This window comes from Echiichthys vipera (genome assembly GCF_963691815.1).
Source record: "Echiichthys vipera genome assembly, chromosome: 3".
In the NCBI taxonomy this organism is placed as follows: Eukaryota; Metazoa; Chordata; class Actinopteri; order Perciformes; family Trachinidae; genus Echiichthys; species Echiichthys vipera.
Genome location: NC_139828.1, coordinates 753,248 through 771,004, shown reverse-complemented (window position 1 = coordinate 771,004; position 17,757 = coordinate 753,248). Strand labels below are relative to the sequence as shown.

At 50.6% G+C, this 17,757-nt stretch overlaps 1 protein-coding gene across 1 annotated transcript in view; it reads left to right on the top strand.

Annotated features, from left to right (window-relative positions):
- apc2 (APC regulator of WNT signaling pathway 2) overlaps window positions 1–13,845 on the top strand; it is a gene marked incomplete at its 5' end in the record, with an annotated part of 29,733 nt that extends 15,888 nt beyond the window's left edge. Inside the window, 4 exons of the mRNA XM_083940251.1 lie at window positions 1,616–1,755; window positions 1,880–2,074; window positions 2,229–2,443; window positions 7,883–13,845. Of these exons, the coding sequence (XP_083796377.1) occupies window positions 1,616–1,755; window positions 1,880–2,074; window positions 2,229–2,443; window positions 7,883–13,439 (6,107 nt within the window). The 3' untranslated portion in view covers window positions 13,440–13,845. The remainder of the gene's footprint in view (window positions 1–1,615; window positions 1,756–1,879; window positions 2,075–2,228; window positions 2,444–7,882) is intronic.
- Window positions 13,846–17,757: the final 3,912 nt, after the last annotated feature.

Here is a 17,757-nt window from a genome sequence, read left to right as displayed (position 1 = left end):
ACATCCACCCAACATCCACGACATCCCACCCAACATCCACGACATCCCACCCAACATCCACGACATCCCACCCAACATCCACGACATCCCACCCAACATCCACGACATCCCACCCAACATCCACGACATCCCACCCAACATCCACGACATCCCACCGAACATCCACGACATCCCACCAAACATCCACGACATCCACGACATCCCACCCAACTTCCACGACATCCACCCAACATCCACGACATCCCACCAAACGTCCACGACATCCCACCAAACGTCCACGACATCCACCCAACATCCACGACATCCCACCAAACGTCCACGACATCCACCCAACATCCACGACATCCCACCCAACATCCACGACATCCCACCCAACATCCACGACATCCCACCCAACATCCACGACATCCCACCCAACATCCACGACATCCCACCCAACATCCACGACATCCCACCCAACATCCACGACATCCCACCAAACGTCCACGACATCCACCCAACATCCACGACATCCCACCCAACATCCACGACATCCACCCAACATCCACGACATCCCACCCAACATCCACGACATCCCACCCAACATCCACGACATCCCACCCAACATCCACGACATCCACCCAACATCCACGACATCCCACCCAACATCCACGACATCCCACCCAACATCCACGACATCCACCCAACATCCACGACATCCACCCAACATCCACGACATCCCACCCAACATCCACGACATCCCACCCAACATCCACGACATCCCACCCAACATCCACGACATCCAACCCAACATCCACGACATCCCACCCAACATCCACGACATCCCACCCAACATCCACGACATCCAACCCAACATCCACGACATCCCACCCAACATCCACGACATCCACCCAACATCCACGACATCCACCCAACATCCACGACATCCCACCCAACATCCACGACATCCCACCGAACATCCACGACATCCCACCGAACATTCCACCCAACATCCACGACATCCCACCCAACATCCACGACATCCCACCGAACATCCACGACATCCCACCCAACATCCACGACATCCCACCGAACATCCACCCAACATCCACGACATCCCACCCAACATCCACGACATCCCACCGAACATCCACGACATCCCACCCAACATCCACGACATCCACCCCAACATCCACGACATCCCACCCAACATCCACGACATCCCACCCAACATCCCACCCAACATCCACGACATCCCACCCAACATCCACGACATCCCACCCAACATCCACGACATCCCACCCAACATCCACGACATCCCACCCAACTTCCACGACATCCCACCCAACATCCACGACATCCTTCCGAACATCCACGACATCCCACCCAACATCCACGACATCCCACCCAACATCCCACCCAACATCCACGACATCCCACCCAACATCCACGACATCCCACCCAACATCCACGACATCCCACCCAACTTCCACGACATCCCACCCAACATCCACGACATCCTTCCGAACATCCACGACATCCCACCCAACATCCACGACATCCCACCCAACATCCACGACATCCCACCCAACGTCCACGACGCATTTTGCCGACACTTTGCGGTCTTGTCCTCCAGGAGGTCTGCAGGTGGTGGCGGACCTGATCCACCTGGACCAGGACATGTACGGCGTGCAGAACGACCCCATCAACATGGCTCTGCGCCGCTACGCGGGGATGGCCGTCACCAACCTCACGTTCGGAGACGTCGTCAACAAGGTACCAACGTGTAAAAAGTCACATTAGTATGTTTAAAAAGTGTAAAAGGTCAGAGGACAGTGTGTTAAAGGTCAGAGGTCAGAGGTCGTGGTCCGCACTAACAGGCTCCTCTCGACCCCTTCAGGCCACGCTGTGCTCCAAGAAGAGCTGCCTGCAGGCTCTGGTGGCCCAGCTGGCCTCCGACAGCGAGGAGCTCCACCAGGTGGTCTCCAGCATCCTGAGGAATCTGTCCTGGAGGGCCGACATCAGCAGCAAGAGGGTCCTCCGAGACATCGGCTGTGTGTCTGCACTGATGACCTGCGCCCTGCAGGCCACCAAGGTACGACAAGCACCAGCCCAGAGGAGGCGGGGCAGGGGAAGAGCTGCTGGATCCAGGGGGACAATGGGACCGGAAAGGTTCTGAAGCATCGTTCAAACATGTTTGTCAAAAATGATAAGTAATAAACGTGTTCTGTCTGTGGCTGGTTTGGCAGGAGTCGACCCTGAAGAGCCTCCTGAGCGCTCTGTGGAATCTGTCGGCTCACAGCATCGACAACAAGGTGGCCATCTGTTCGGTGGACGGCGCCCTGGGCTTCCTGGTCAGCACGCTGACGTACCGATGTCAGACCAACTCGCTCGCCATCATTGAGAGCGGAGGAGGCATCCTCCGAAACGTCTCCAGTCTGGTCGCCACGCGGGAAGACTACAGGTTTGTTTCTGAGACGTCACATGAGAAACAGTGAAAGGGCCATTTACCGGGATACAAGTACCGTATTGTCCGCACTATAGGAGCACCTAAAAACCTCCACATGTCTCAGTGCTCCTTATAATCCGCTGCTCCTTATATATGGACCAATATTGAGCCACAACAGGTCTCCAACTACGGTGAGCAGCCGCCGACTCTATTTTCCCCCGTAGAAGAAGTAACGCGCGGTGCATGTTGAGATATACGACTGCGTGAAGCGTGCCGTTTCATTTCCATGTGTGTGTTTGTGTAAAGAGCCCAAAATGGCTCCTGTTAAGAGACACGCTTACGACGCAGAGTTTACACTCAAGGCCTTTAGTCACGCAGTAGAACACGGGAATAGAGCAGCAGCCAGAGAGTTGAACATGAACCAATCAATGGTGCCGAAGTGGAGGAAGCAACAAGACGACCTGCGCCGAGTTAAGAATTTTGTCTGTTCTCGTTCTCGTTCTCGCGAGATGTTTCGTCCGGGTTAGAGCACTGCTGGCGTCTGACTTGTTGACTGCCGCTTCTATCCCTGTCTCCGTCCAACGTTTTTCGTGTCTATCTGTCTCTTCTTTCTTTGTTTTATTTTTATCCCCTCGTCTCAGTGTCAGTTTAGCCATCCAACCGCCCGCGTCTCTCACCTCATCCCGCCTCCCCGCAGTTCTCCTTGCTTCCCCCCACTCCCGGACTACCAGCTGTGTTAGCCAGCTAGCTAACTGCCAGCCGGCTAAACATCCTCCACCACTGGACCTATCCGCTTCTCCTCCACTGGATCTCCCCGTGTCTCCGAGTGTGTTGCTCGCTCGCTCACCCTGGACCTGGCTCCGCTCGTTTCCCTCACCCGCTCCAACGCTCCCGGACTATCAGCTGTGCTAGCCGGCTAGCTAGCTCCGCCTCTGGATCTATCTGTGTCGCCTTCACTTCGTCTGCCTGTGTCTCCCTGTCTGTGTGGACCGCCTGCTCTGGACCGGGGTGAGTAAGTCGTGTGCTTGCGGTGGTGTATGTGGCAACCTGTGACCGTCCCGCTACGTCTGCTGCTAATAACATTAGCCACACTCCCTGCCAGTCCGTCCGACGCAGCCTAGCTGAGTGCCCCGCTAAAAACATTAGCTCAGCTGTGTAGCTATCTTGCCGGCGTTCAGGGGGGGAACCCCCACTCCCTTCCTGCTCGTCAGCGGTAGCCTAGCTGTCTGCCTAGCTTACCACCACCAAGCAGGCGTACCTGGGGGGAATCCCCATTCTCCACCAGCTCGCCTGACTAACTGCTGACACGGCAATGTGGGCTCTGCCTACCGCCCGGGACCGGTCCGGGCCAACCAACACCACCCATTCCACCGACTTCAACCCCTGGTTCACTGCTGCGCTCACACAACTCACTGCCTACCAGCTTCTAGCTACCCAGATGCTAGCCACTGCCAACATCCTACCTCCCCTCCTTTCACCATTACTGACCCATCTACACCCTGGATCTTCACCTCTGCTACTTCACACTCTCTCGACCCTTTCCTCCACTCCACCAACTCCTCCCCCTCTCACCTACACTGCTGCCGATCTCCACCGCCTCAACAACAACCATCGCCTTCCTGCTGCTGCTGCCACCGCAGCCAGCAAAGCTGGGATCCACCGTAATCGCCGCTTCATCCACCGAGGCCCTGGCCCCCCCCGCAACCATCACCTCCCTGCTGGCTCACCTATCCCCTCATTTTGGACTAACTCTCGCCCCCCCGCTCCCACTTCCCGAACTGCCAACCTCAACAACCTCCGCTCCCCCTCCCCCGCTCCTCCATCCATCTCCCTTGCGCTACTGAACTGTCGCTCCCTCTCCAACAAATCAACTGTTATATCTGAACTGTTACTGGACAATAACCTCGATCTTCTCCTCCTCTGTGAAACCTGGCAACAGCCGCTGGATTACTACGCTCTCAACCAAGCCACTCCTCCCAACTACAGCTACATCGCCAAACCCCGCCTTTCCGGCAGAGGGGGAGGCGTTGCCGTTCTCCATAAACAATCCCTGACCATCACTGAACTCAATCTCAACCTCCCATCTATCTCATCCTTCGAACACCTTGCCTTCTCCCTTCCCAACTCTATCACTGCTGTTCTAATCTACCGTCCCCCGAAGCCACACCCATCTTTTCTCTCTGATCTGTCCGACCTCCTCACTATTGCGTCCTCCCTCTCTCCCCGCCTCCTACTTACCGGTGACCTGAACATCCACATCGATCAGCCCAACGCCCCACTGACATCTGACTTCCTCTCTCTTCTTGACTGTTTCCACCTAACCCAACATGTTGACTTCCCCACCCACACCAAAGGCCACATCCTCGACATCGTCTGCTCTGCCTCCCTCCCCGTCTCTAACCCACATCCCCTCCCCTTTCCCCTCTCTGATCACCTTTGCATCATCTTCTCCGCCCCTCTACCCTCCCCCCACAATCCCAAAAAGCGTGCCATCTACTACCGTAACATCAAATCAGTCAATCCACTCTCCCTCTCCCAGCTCATATCCTCTGCCTTCCCCCCCGACTCTGCCCCCTCTTCCCCTGATGACTACGCCACCATGCTCAACTCCATCCTTTCTGACTCACTTGACTCCCTTGCCCCCTGGAAAACGTCCTCTGTCTCATTCACCCGCTCTGCCCCCTGGTACACCCCCGAACTCCGCACCATGAAACAGACCGGCCGACAAATCGAACGACTCCTCAAACGAACCCACCTCACCGTTCACGCTGAAGCCTACAAACACCACATCTCCTCCTACCGTGATGCTCTCCACGCTGCCAAATCCGCCCACTTCTCCACCCTCATCAACAGCACCAACAGGCACCCCCGCATCCTGTTCTCCACCGTCAACAAACTGCTCCAACCCCCAGACCACAACCCTCCCTCGTCACCCGACATCTGCAACTCTTTCCTCCTCGCCTTTAACAATAAAATCTCCCAAATCAACAGCTCCCTGACTGCCACTGTTGGCAACTCCTCCACCAACTCCATCCCAGTCCCCTCCCCCCTCCCTGACCACCCGCCCCCCCCTTCTCTCACTGCCTTCTCCCCCATCGACCCCTCCTACATCTTGGACATCATCTCTGCGTCCAAATCAACCACCTGCTCCCTCGACCCCCTACCAACAGCTCTAACCAAGGCCTGCCTCCCCGTCCTCATCCCCCACCTCACCACCCTCTTCAACCAGTCTCTGTCCCTTGGTCTCGTTCCCTCCACCTACAAACTTGCCTCCATCACCCCCATCCTTAAAAAGCCCACCCTTGATCCAGCTAACCTCTCCAACTACCGTCCTATCTCCAACCTGCCGTTCCTCTCCAAAACTCTGGAACGCATTGTCGCCGCCCAACTTCAATCCCACCTCCAGTCAAACAACCTCTACGAACCCCTCCAATCCGGTTTCCGCCCACTTATCAGCACCGAAACTGCCCTTGTCAAAGTTCTCAATGACCTCCTCACCTCTGCAGACTCCGGTGCCCTCAACATCCTGCTACTACTCGACCTCAGCGCAGCCTTCGACACTATCAATCATTCCATCCTCCTCGAAAGGCTGCGCCAGCAGGGTGTTGAGGGCACTGCCCTCGACTGGCTCACCTCCTACCTCACCAACAGGCAACAGTTCGTCTCCCTCTCCGGCCACACATCCACCCTCTCTCCTGTTTCGCAGGGGGTCCCTCAAGGCTCAGTCCTTGGCCCCCTTCTCTTCATATGCTACCTATTCCCCCTTGGTCACCTCATCCGCTCACTCAACCTCGATTTCCACTGCTATGCTGACGACACCCAGATCTACATCCGCACCCAACCCACCCAAAATCTTCCACTCAACCACATTGAAACCTGCATTTCTGCAATAAAAACATGGCTGTCCCATAACTTCCTCAAACTCAACAGCGACAAAACAGAACTCCTCCTCATTGGCACCAAATCCACTTTAAACAAAACCGGACCCATCTCACTTACCATTGACAGCTCAATCATTTCTCCCTCCCCCCTTGCACGCAACCTTGGTGTTATCCTGGACCCCACGCTCTCCTTTGATCACCACGTCCGCTCCATCGTCAAGACCTCCTACTTCCACCTCCGCCGCATCGCCAAAATCAGACACTGCCTCTCCCCCCCTGCCGCTGAATCCCTCATCCACGCCTTCATCTCCTCACGTCTCGACTACTGCAATTCCCTCCTCACTGGCATCACCTCCCACTCCCTCCATAGACTCCAAATGGTCCAGAACTCTGCTGCTCGCCTCCTCACTCACACCCGCTCCCGTGAACACATCACCCCCATTCTCTACACCCTCCACTGGCTCCCGATCAAACAACGCATCGACTTCAAAATACTCCTCCTCACCTTCAAAGCTCTCCACCATCTGGCACCACCCTACCTCTCTGACCTCCTTACCCCCCACCGCCCCTCCCGAGCCCTCCGATCCTCCTCCTCCCTAACTCTGACCATGCCACCTTCCAAACTCAAAACCTTCGGACACAGAGCTTTCTCTAGAACTGCACCCCGACTATGGAACTCTCTCCCCCAGCCCATCCGCGACTCTCCATCACTCACAACATTTAAATCCCGTCTAAAAACCTTCCTTTTCTCACAAGCCTACAACCTCCCCTACCCATAACTACATTCACTCCCGGCCTCTCCCCCCCCCCGACCCCCCCCTCACCCTCCTTCCGCTCTCCTCACCCATTTCAGCCCCTCCCCTTGACCCCCCCCCCCCCCCCCACTGCTCTTCAATCCATCCCCCCACCTCTATTGTTGTACCTGTTTCTGGCTATTTGTCTGTACCACCATCACCCCACGCCCCCTTCGCCTTGCTTCCCTGTCATCCTTGTCATCCTTGTCTCCTGTTGTTTATCGTCTGTATATATTTTATGTCATACTCTGTAAGCGACTTTGGGTCCCTGAAAAGCGCTATATAAATAAAATGAATTATTATTATTATTAAGACTAAACAGAGTTTAGAGGGAACAGAGCGAGACGGCTGCAGCTGGAGGACAAACTCCAACAGTGAGAGCAGCAAGTAGAAGAGTCCGTACGATCACTGTTCCACTGAAGGCAACAGCGCTAGCACGCCAACTTAGCATCAATGAGTTTAGAGGCGGTCCTTAACGTGACCCCATGTGGTTAATACCGTACTGCTCGAGAGGAATTAAAGCATTAAATGTGATGGAAAGATCGAGTAAAAGCTACCAAGGGGCTTCATTAGCTGATCCTGTGCTTGGAGCATTTATTAATATAAAAAGACTCCAGTTAAAGTGTTAAAATAAACTGGATTACCTTCCATTTACTTCTGTACCGTATTGAATCAGTTTATGACAGAATCATGGAAAACCACCGGCTCAGGAACGGTTTGGTTTCCCTCGTCTGGCTGTAGAAATACATTAAAAAGTCTTTTTCTTTCTTCCTTCACAGGCAAATCCTCAGGGACCACAACTGCCTCCAGACTCTGCTGCAGCACCTGCGCTCCCACAGCCTGACTATAGTGAGCAACGCCTGCGGGACTCTCTGGAACCTTTCTGCCCGAAGTCCGAAAGACCAGGAGCTGCTGTGGGACCTCGGGGCCGTTAGCATGCTGCGCAACCTCATCCACTCCAAGCACAAGATGATCGCCATGGGCAGCGCCGCGGCTCTAAGGAACCTCCTCACCAATCGACCCTTGAAGTACAAAGACGCTGCAGTCGTATCCCCTGGCTCCTGCATGCCCTCGCTCTACATGAGGAAACAGAAGGCTCTGGAGGCGGAGCTGGATGCCAAACATCTAGCAGAGACTTTTGATACCCTTGAGAAGCAGAGCCCCAAGCACCTGACCCTCAACAAGCCACTACGGCACATGGAGAGTCTGGCGAAAGATTACGCATCTGATTCGGGTTGTTTCGATGATGATGAGGCCCCCAATGTCTCCAATAGCCTGGACACTGGCAGCTTCTCAATGCTGTCCATGTTCCTTACCAACTCTAACTTCCTGCAAAACCAGCCACGCAAGAGGGACAGTGAACCTGAGAGAGACGTAGACATGCCTCCGATGGTTGAGAAGAGACACGTTCCTCCTGACGATGTGGTGTCTGCTGCTGCAGAGAAGCTAGCAAAAAAGATTACCAACACGGTCGCCAAGATCGACAGGTTAGTGGAGGACATCACCATGCACACGTCCTCGGAAGACAGTTTTAGCCTCAGCTCTGAAGACCACCTGGCTGACTGGCCTTACGGACTAGATGAACTCAATGAAGCCCGGGCAAAATCCTGCTCCCCCTGCCGCCTCTCCGAGACGAGCAGTTTGGCCCACAGGGAACGCCTCAGTAGAGCCCACGCCCTCCTGCGCCTCAAAACCGCCCACACAAGTGTTTCAACAGACAGCTTAAACAGTGGAAGCACCAGTGATGGATACTGTGGTAGCAAAGATCAGATGCGACCTGCTCCAAGAGCTCTAACGATGCAACAAAGACCCAACCAGCTTGATCTCAAGGTGGCTCATCAAGATTACCTTAATGTAGGACCTGCTGTCCTGACCGACACCAACCAGCAAGATATTCCAGAGAGGGATTTTGTGGACAACAAAGACGTGAGAGCTCTAGAGCTCAGCAGCACAGACGCAGAGAAGAACCAGGAACAACCACAGACACCTGTCAGTGCGTCCACCAAAGTCTCCTCTGATGTCAGCATGACTTCAATCAAACTGTCTCCTTCTTACCAACAGGTCCCGCTCATTCAGAGCGTGACTAAATTTGGTGTAGCAAAGACGGCCATCAACGTCCAGGCTGCCCAAGCAATGAGGAGGCAAGCATGGGTGCCTACTGGGATGACTGGGGGTAGTATTACAAAATTTTCTCCAATGGCATCCAGCAGAAGCCCAACCATCGGGCCGATGGAGACGGTCCAGAAATACTCTGTGGAAAACACCCCAATTTGCTTCTCCCGTTGCAGTTCACTGTCCTCCCTTTCTTCTGGGGACGGAGCGCTGGATGGACAAAGTGAGAATGAGCTAGAGAGCGACTCGTCATTGGAGATCATTGAAGTGGAGGACGGAGAAGTGGTGAAAAGGGTTGAGGAGGATGAAACCTTGGAGGATCTGAGTGACAGCCAGCTGCTGATGACCGACTCCAAAACCTTCCCCAGCAAAGAGACCGATCCCATCGAGATTCCCTGTCCTGCCAAAAGGGAAAAGGTGTTTCTTCGAGCAGCTTCACCAGCCATACTTGAAGACAGATCTCCATCCAGTTCATCTGACAACTACATCCATGAGACCCCCCTGGTAATGAGTCGCTGTAGCTCAGTCAGTTCACTGGGTAGCTTTGAGTCTCCCTCTATTGCCAGCTCAATCCAAAGCGATCCATGCAGTGAGATGATTGATGGCACAATAAGCCCGAGTGATCTTCCTGACAGCCCAGGACAAACCATGCCTCCTAGTCGAAGTAAAACTCCATGTTGCATCGAGTCAAATGGACCCGAAGCGCAGCCCCTGGGGATGGCGGGTCAGTGGGAGAGCAGCTTGCGGAAGTTCATGGAGATCGCAGACTCCAAAGAAAGGTTTAACCTTCCTCCAGACCTGGACACCATGATCTACTTCACTGTGGAAAAGCCCACTGAGAACTTCTCTTGTGCTTCGAGCTTAAGTGCGCTGCCTCTTCACGAACACTACATACAAAAAGATGTGGAGCTGAAATTGACCCCCCTGCTCCAGCAAAGTGACAAAAATCTTCCTTTCCCTGACGAGGATGAGCAAGGATTGGACCATGGGGAGAGATACAGCGAGGGCAACTCAGACGATGACATAGAAATCTTAAAGGAATGCATCAACTCTGCAATGCCCTCAAAGTTCAGGAAAGTACGACCTTCCCTGATGACCACCCTCCCCCCTCATATTCTCAGTTCCCAGATCCGAAAACAGATTCATCTTCCTGTGTACATGATGCTCCCAAATGGCAAAACCCAGATGTGTCCTGGGAGGAGGATCGTCATCCCACAAAAGGACTTCAAATGTGATGATTCATCCTTCACTGACTCTGCGGAAGGTACGCCAGTCAACTTCTCCAGCACAACATCACTAAGTGACGAAACACTTCAGTACCCAGCGAAGGAGCGGGGGGCTAAAGACTGCACAGCTAAAGGTATGAACAAGCAGGAACTGCTCGACGATGAGGCAAAGAGGATCGAAGACTTGAGGATATTCTCACACTTCCACAAACCCAACCGGATGATCTACCCACCTGAGGTACAAATGAACCGAACAACCAAACACGTCGTTCCCACTCAGAGGGTGCTGATGCAGAGCAAAGAGGTAGCCGACAGAGTGGCAAACCAAAGAAACCGCGATCAGTCTCCTAACCAACAAAAGAAGAGGCAAGGTCAAGGCCAAGTCAGGAAACTGGAGCTGCCCGTCATTAAGCAAAACACAGAGAGCAACCTTAATGTGGGACCCCAAAAGGGAAAGTCAATCCTCCGACAGTTGACGCAGTCTTCAGAGGACAGTAACAGCTTCTACGAGGACGAACACAAAGCCATGAAACGAACAAGTAGGAAGCAGATCAGGGAGGCAAGTAGAAGCACTCTGTCCCGGAGCATGACCAACATTGGCAGGATTGATAACTCTCAAGCGTTGCCCAGAGGATTTCAGAAGATCAAGCAGAATCTGATAAAGGATGAATCCATGGCCTCGTACTCACTCAGCTCCTCGCTCAGTTCGCTGAGTGATGCTGAGTTTGAGGATCACAAATCCAAAGCCCAGCAGATATGGTACAAAAACAGACACAACAAAACCCTGAATATGATGAAGCTAACAAAGCCTTTGAACATTCACAGCCAATACGAAGAGCCGAGCTCGCCGAGCTCCGTCAGCATGGATTCGGAGGATGACCTCCTTCAGAAATGCATAACCTCGGCCATGCCCAGGCAGAGAAGGAAGCTCGCTGCCAGGAAGAAGAAAGCAGAACATACTCAGAAACAAAAGGCCTGTGACGGCTGGAACATGGATGAGGAACTGGACAGTGACGACACGGCATGGGATAAAGATTCAGACCTCAACAGTATTGAATGGAGAGCCATACAAGAAGGTGCTAATTGTGTCGTCACTGGGCTGCAGGCATCAAAGTCTCAGGAGCCGTCTTCTGAAGAGACTGAATCCGTCCTGTCATTCATGTCGACATCCAGCTTCACACCCAAAGAACGGAAGTTCGCTAAAGACAAAAAGGCCAATAAACCTCTAGACTTTGCTCAGCGCAAGCCAGTTCCAAACTTACCCGTGGTTTTCAGAGGCAGGACAGTGATCTATACTCCGCAAAAAGAGACGGCTCCATCACAAAGACCTCCACCCAGAAAGGCACCAACCAAGACAGATGCTCCAAAGAACCCAAGTCTTGCTCAGCACAGATCAAAGAGTCTTCACCGATTGGGTCGCCCCCAGGACATTGAACTGTCTTTGCCAAAGAGGAGCTCTACTCCGCCTCCAAGGATACCAAAAAGTTCATCCTCTGGATCATCACAAAGCTCTACACCATCCAAACAGTCACAGAAGAAGATAACATCCCCGATTCAGACCAGTACAACTAACCAGAAGAAGAATGCCTCGCCAACGGGCAGCCCACCAGCCAGAAGTCCCCCTGAAAGGAAGGGACGCTCTCCTGTCGTGAATCAAAAAGAAAAATCCCCAACCCCCAAAACTCAAAAGTCACCTGTCCGAATCCCTTTTATGCAAAGTTCAGTCAGGCCCAGACCTCTGTCACCTCTGGTAACCAACCAGACGACCAACCAGACAACCAACCAGACAACCAACAGGCAAACAAACCAGGTCAACGGGAAAAGGGCGCCACCTGCCAACCGATTCGAACTGGTCAGGATGACTTCTGTCCATTCAAGTGGTGGTGAGTCTGACCGCAATGGATTCTTGAGACAGCTGACTTTCATTAAGGAATCACAGACTGCCCTGAGACGTGACGGCTCTGCACGCATGCCTGGATCTCAGAATGGATCCCCCCGCAAAGCAGCTCCTGCAGCTTCAGCCGTCTTCCTTTGCTCATCACGCTGTCAGGAACTTAAGGCAGCCGTGCAAACCCAGAGAAGGGTGCAGGTAAAAGGTCCAGGTCAAGCACAGCAGGTCCAGAGGCCAGACCGCGGCGGCCTTCAGAAGCAGATAACAACCCTCTCCAGAGCGACCTCCAGTGAAAGGGACCTGTCTGCAAGACGCCCTTCCAGGAGAACCAGCTCTGAAAGCCCCTGCAGAGTGGCTCAGCGCAACAGGCCTGGCAGAGTGTCCGGAGCCAGGCAGCAACAGGACACAGATACCTTTAAACGTCACGCCTCATCACCGAGCATCAACATACTGAGCCGAGTGACGAGCCGCTCTTCCCTCCGCTCGTCGTCGTCCGACTCAAGTGGAAGAGCAAAGAGTGAGGATGATACAAAGAAGAAAGGGCAGAGATCTGCGTCTCGGCTGAACGACAGAGTCACCTGGAGGAGGATCAGGGATGAAGACGTTCCTCAGATCTTGAAAAGCACTCTGCCAGCCAATGCGTTACCTCTGGTGCCTTCTCCTGACGGGGAAAGGCCCAAACTACCAGCTCTTCCAGGAAAATTACCAACCATTCTACTTGCATCTCGCAAGACAAGTGACGCGACGGTGCAGACGGAAGACTTTTCGAACAACAAGACCAACTCGAGCACCTCTCCCGCGGTCGAAACCGCTCGGGTGATCTCGGACGAAGTGGCACGACTCACGCTGCTCAGAAAGATCAGTGCCACGTGCGGGAGTAACCTCCAGGATGGAGATTCAGACGCCTCCATGAGGAGCCACAGCACCGTCTCCACGGGGACGACAGACAGCCACATGGGGGTCCATTTCCGCCAAGGATCCCCCAGCAAGGCTGCCCGGATCACTCCCTTTAACTACACCCCGCGCCCCATTTCCTGCTTCCCGCAAGACACGGAAAACCAAGCAGCCGCAACCAATGAGAAGTCAGGGGGGAAAAACGAGTCGTAGGACGCGGAGTAGATGCCTGGAAGACACGGACTGGACTCAAGTGTGTTCCTGAATGAAACTAAGGCCTCAGGTGGACGGACTGGGACTGAGCTGGACCCTTTACCTCGGGTATTGACCCTTTACGTTCCCCATCCATTCCCCGTTTTTCTGTCCGAACAATCGATCGCAGCGTCCATCGAGCGCTCACCCAGGGTTGGAGGTTCGCGGCGGGTCGGACATGAACAGACTTTCAGAGAAGAACCTCACACGGGAACGGAAGTGCATCTTTTTGTACGTTTGTTTTGTATTTGTAGAATCATCATCGCCTGTTAGTGGAAACATTCATCATCTCCTGGAGAAGAGTCGATAAAAAGAACAATATTATGCAAACCTTTGAAGGATGACTCAGCTGGACTCTGACCAGGAAAGGTGCAAACCGCGGCGGACTGTTGACGGACTCAACGGACGCAACTCAACTGTTTTTTAGGCTCAGCACATCACCACTGTCACACACAGCCTGCCAGAGTCGGGGGCCACATGTGTTTGATAAAACATGTCTTCAGATTAATAATCCCTCCGTATGAAGCACGAGGCTGGAGCTGCTGCCCCTGAGACCTGATCCAGGATCAGAGGCTGGAGCTGCTGCCCCTGAGACCTGATCCAGGATCAGAGGCTGGAGCTGCTGCCCCTGAGACCTGATCCAGGATCAGAGGCTGGAGCTGCTGCCCCTGAGACCTGATCCAGGACCAGAGGCTGGAGCTGCTGCCCCCGAGACCTGATCCAGGATCAGAGGCTGGAGCTGCTGCCCCCGAGACCTGATCCAGGATCAGAGGCTGGAGCTGCTGCCCCTGAGACCTGATCCAGGATCAGAGGCTGGAGCTGCTGCCCCTGAGACCTGATCCAGGATCAGAGGCTGGAGCTGCTGCCCCTGAGACCTGATCCAGGACCAGAGGCTGGAGCTGCCGCCCCTGAGACCTGATCCAGGATCAGAGGCTGGAGCTGCTGCCCCTGAGACCTGATCCAGGACCAGAGGCTGGAGCTGCTGCCCCTGAGACCTGATCCAGGATCAGAGGCTGGAGCTGCTGCCCCTGAGACCTGATCCAGGATCAGAGGCTGGAGCTGCTGCCCCTGAGACCTGATCCAGGACCAGAGGCTGGAGCTGCTGCCCCTGAGACCTGATCCAGGATCAGAGGCTGGAGCTGCTGCCCCTGAGACCTGATCCAGGATCAGAGGCTGGAGCTGCTGCCCCTGAGACCTGATCCAGGACCAGAGGCTGGAGCTGCCGCCCCGGAGACCTGATCCAGGATCAGAGGCTGGAGCTGCTGCCCCTGAGACCTGATCCAGGATCAGAGGCTGGAGCTGCTGCCCCTGAGACCTGATCCAGGACCAGAGGCTGGAGCTGCTGCCCCTGAGACCTGATCCAGGATCAGAGGCTGGAGCTGCTGCCCTGAGACCTGATCCAGGATCAGAGGCTGGAGCTGCTGCCCCTGAGACCTGATCCAGGATCAGAGGCTGGAGCTGGTCCCCTAAGAGTAGAAACAACATCTCTACTTGTAGGAAAAAGGAACCCAAGCGTTGAAATCATTAATTTGAGGACACGGTTTGTCGCAGGTTCTGGCCCCGGCTCGTGCTGGACTCCATCGCTGCTGCAGGATCTGTTCTGTTAACGTGGACCCGTCCTCTCCAGACACGCCTGTAAATAACCTGCAGATCTACGAAACCTTCAGAGCTTCCTGGTCCCCCTGGATCCCTGACAGCATGCTGTTATATATACTCACTGTACACACACACACACACACACACACACACACACACACACACACACACACACACACCTGTTAACGTTGTGATCAATAAGGACTATGATGTTATTATTCAGAGGAGAGACGTTTGTATTGAAGTGCTGCAAAGACCGAGAACGCTATAAAGGGTCGGCGCAGAAGAACCAAGGGACTCCACGCCGGATGGTGGCGGTCGGGCTCCAGGCGGTCGGGCTCCGGGTGAACGGGCTCCGGGTGGTCGGGGTCCGGGCGGTCGGGGTCCGGGCGGTCGGGCTCCGGGCGGTCGGGGTCCGGGCGGTCGGGCTCCGGGTGAATGGGGTCCGGGCGGTCGGGCTCCGGGCGGTCGGGGTCGGGGCGGTCGGGGTCCGGGCGGTCGGGCCCCGGGTCCTGTTGATATCTGTGTGTTGCTGTAAAGTGGTCGTTATAAAGACGATGAATCTTCTCTGTGGTTTCTTCACTCATGAAACATCGTTCTGACTGTTTCCAGTTCAGTGGGTTTGAAACTACAGTCTGTAAACTACAGAAACCAGTCAGTAAACTACAGAAAACAGTCATTTAACTACAGAAAACAGTCAGTAATCTACAGAAAACAGTCAGTAAACTACAGAAAACAGTCAGTTAACTACAGAAACCAGTCAGTAATCTACAGAAAACAGTCAGTAAACTACAGAAAACAGTCAGTAAACTACAAAACCAGTCAGTAAACTACAAAACCAGTCAGTAAACTACAGAAAACACTCAGTAAAACACAGAACCAGTCAGTAAACTACAGAAAACAGTCAGAAAACTACAAAAAACAGTCATTTAACTACAGAACAGTCAGTAAACTACTGAAAACAGTCAGAAAACTACAGAAAAAGTCAACAAATTACAGAAAACAGTCAAAAAACTACATAACCAATCAATAAACTATTAAACTAATTTTTACGATTTTTTCAAGAAAAAAGTAGAAAAATTAAGAGAAAAAGTCAAATTGACAAATCGTAAAATTTTAAGAAAAAATCGTAAAATTTTAAGAAAAAAATCTAATTCTGATGAAAAAGTCGTAAAATTTAGAGAAAAAAAATCAAATTCTGACGAAAAAAACGTAAAGTTTTAAGAAAAAAATCGTAAAATTTTAAGAAAAAAATCAAAATCTGAAGAAAAAAATCGTAAAATTTTAAGAAAAAATCGAAAAATTTAAGAAAAAATCGTGAAATTTTAAGAAAAAATCGTGAAATTTTAAGAAAAATCGTAAAATTTTAAGAAAAAATCGTAAAATTTTAAGAAAAATATTGTAAAATCGAGAAAAAAGTCAAATTTTTTAGGGAAAAATCGTAAAATTTTAAGAAAAAATCGTGAAATTTTACGAAAAAACGTAAAGTTGTAAGAAAAAAATCGTAAAATTTTAAGAAAAAAATCTAAATCTGAAGGAAAAAGTCGTAAAATTTTAAGAAAAATATTTTAAAATCAAGAAAAAGTCACATTTTTTACGAAAAAATCGTAAAGTTTAAGAAAAAATCGTAAAATTTTAAGAAAAAAATCAGTCTGAAGAAAAAAGTCGTAAAATTTTACGACGAAAAAATCGTGAAATTTTAAGAAAAAATCGTAAAATTTTAAGAAAAAATCGTCAAATTTTAAGAAAAATATTGTAAAATCAAGAAAAAAGTCAAATTTTTTACGAAAAAATCGTAAAATTTTAAGAAAAAAATCTAAATCTGAAGAAAAAAGTCGTAAAATTTAGAGAAAAATGTCAAATTCTGACGAAAAAATCGTAAAATTTTAGGAAAAAAACGTGAAATTTTAAGAAAAAAATCGTAAAATTTTAAGAAAAATATTGTAAAATCAAGAAAAAAGTCAAACTTTTTAGGAAAAAATCTTGAAGTTTTAAGAAAAAATCGTAAAATTTTAATTAAAAAATCGTAAAATTTTAAGAAAAAAACGTAGTTTTAAGAAAAAAATCGTAAAATTTTAAGAAAAAAATCAAAATCTGAAGAAAAAAATCGTAAAATTTTAAGAAAAAATCGTAATTTTTTTAGAAAAAATCGTGAAATTTTAAGAAAAAATCGTAAAATTTTAAGAAAAAATCGTAAAATTTTAAGAAAAAATCGTAAAATTTTAAGAAAAATATTGTAAAATCAAGAAAAAAGTCAAATTTTTTACGAAAAAATCGTAAAGTTTTAAGAAAAAAATCGTACAATTTTAAGAAAAAAATCTAAATCTGAAGAAAAAAGTCGTAAAATTTAGAGAAAAAGTCAAATTCTGACGAAAAAATCGTAAAATTTTAAGAAAAAATCGTGAAACTTTAAGAAAAAATCGTAAAATTTTAAGAAAAAATCGTCAAATTTTAAGAAAAATATTGTAAAATCAAGAAAAAAGTCAAATTTTTTACGAAAAAATCGTAAAATTTTAAGAAAAAAATCTAAATCTGAAGAAAAAAGTCGTAAAATTTAGAGAAAAATGTCAAATTCTGACGAAAAAATCGTAAAATTTTAAGAAAAAATCGTGAAATTTTAAGAAAAAAATCGTAAAATTTTAAGAAAAATATTGTAAAATCAAGAAAAAAGTCAAATTTTTTA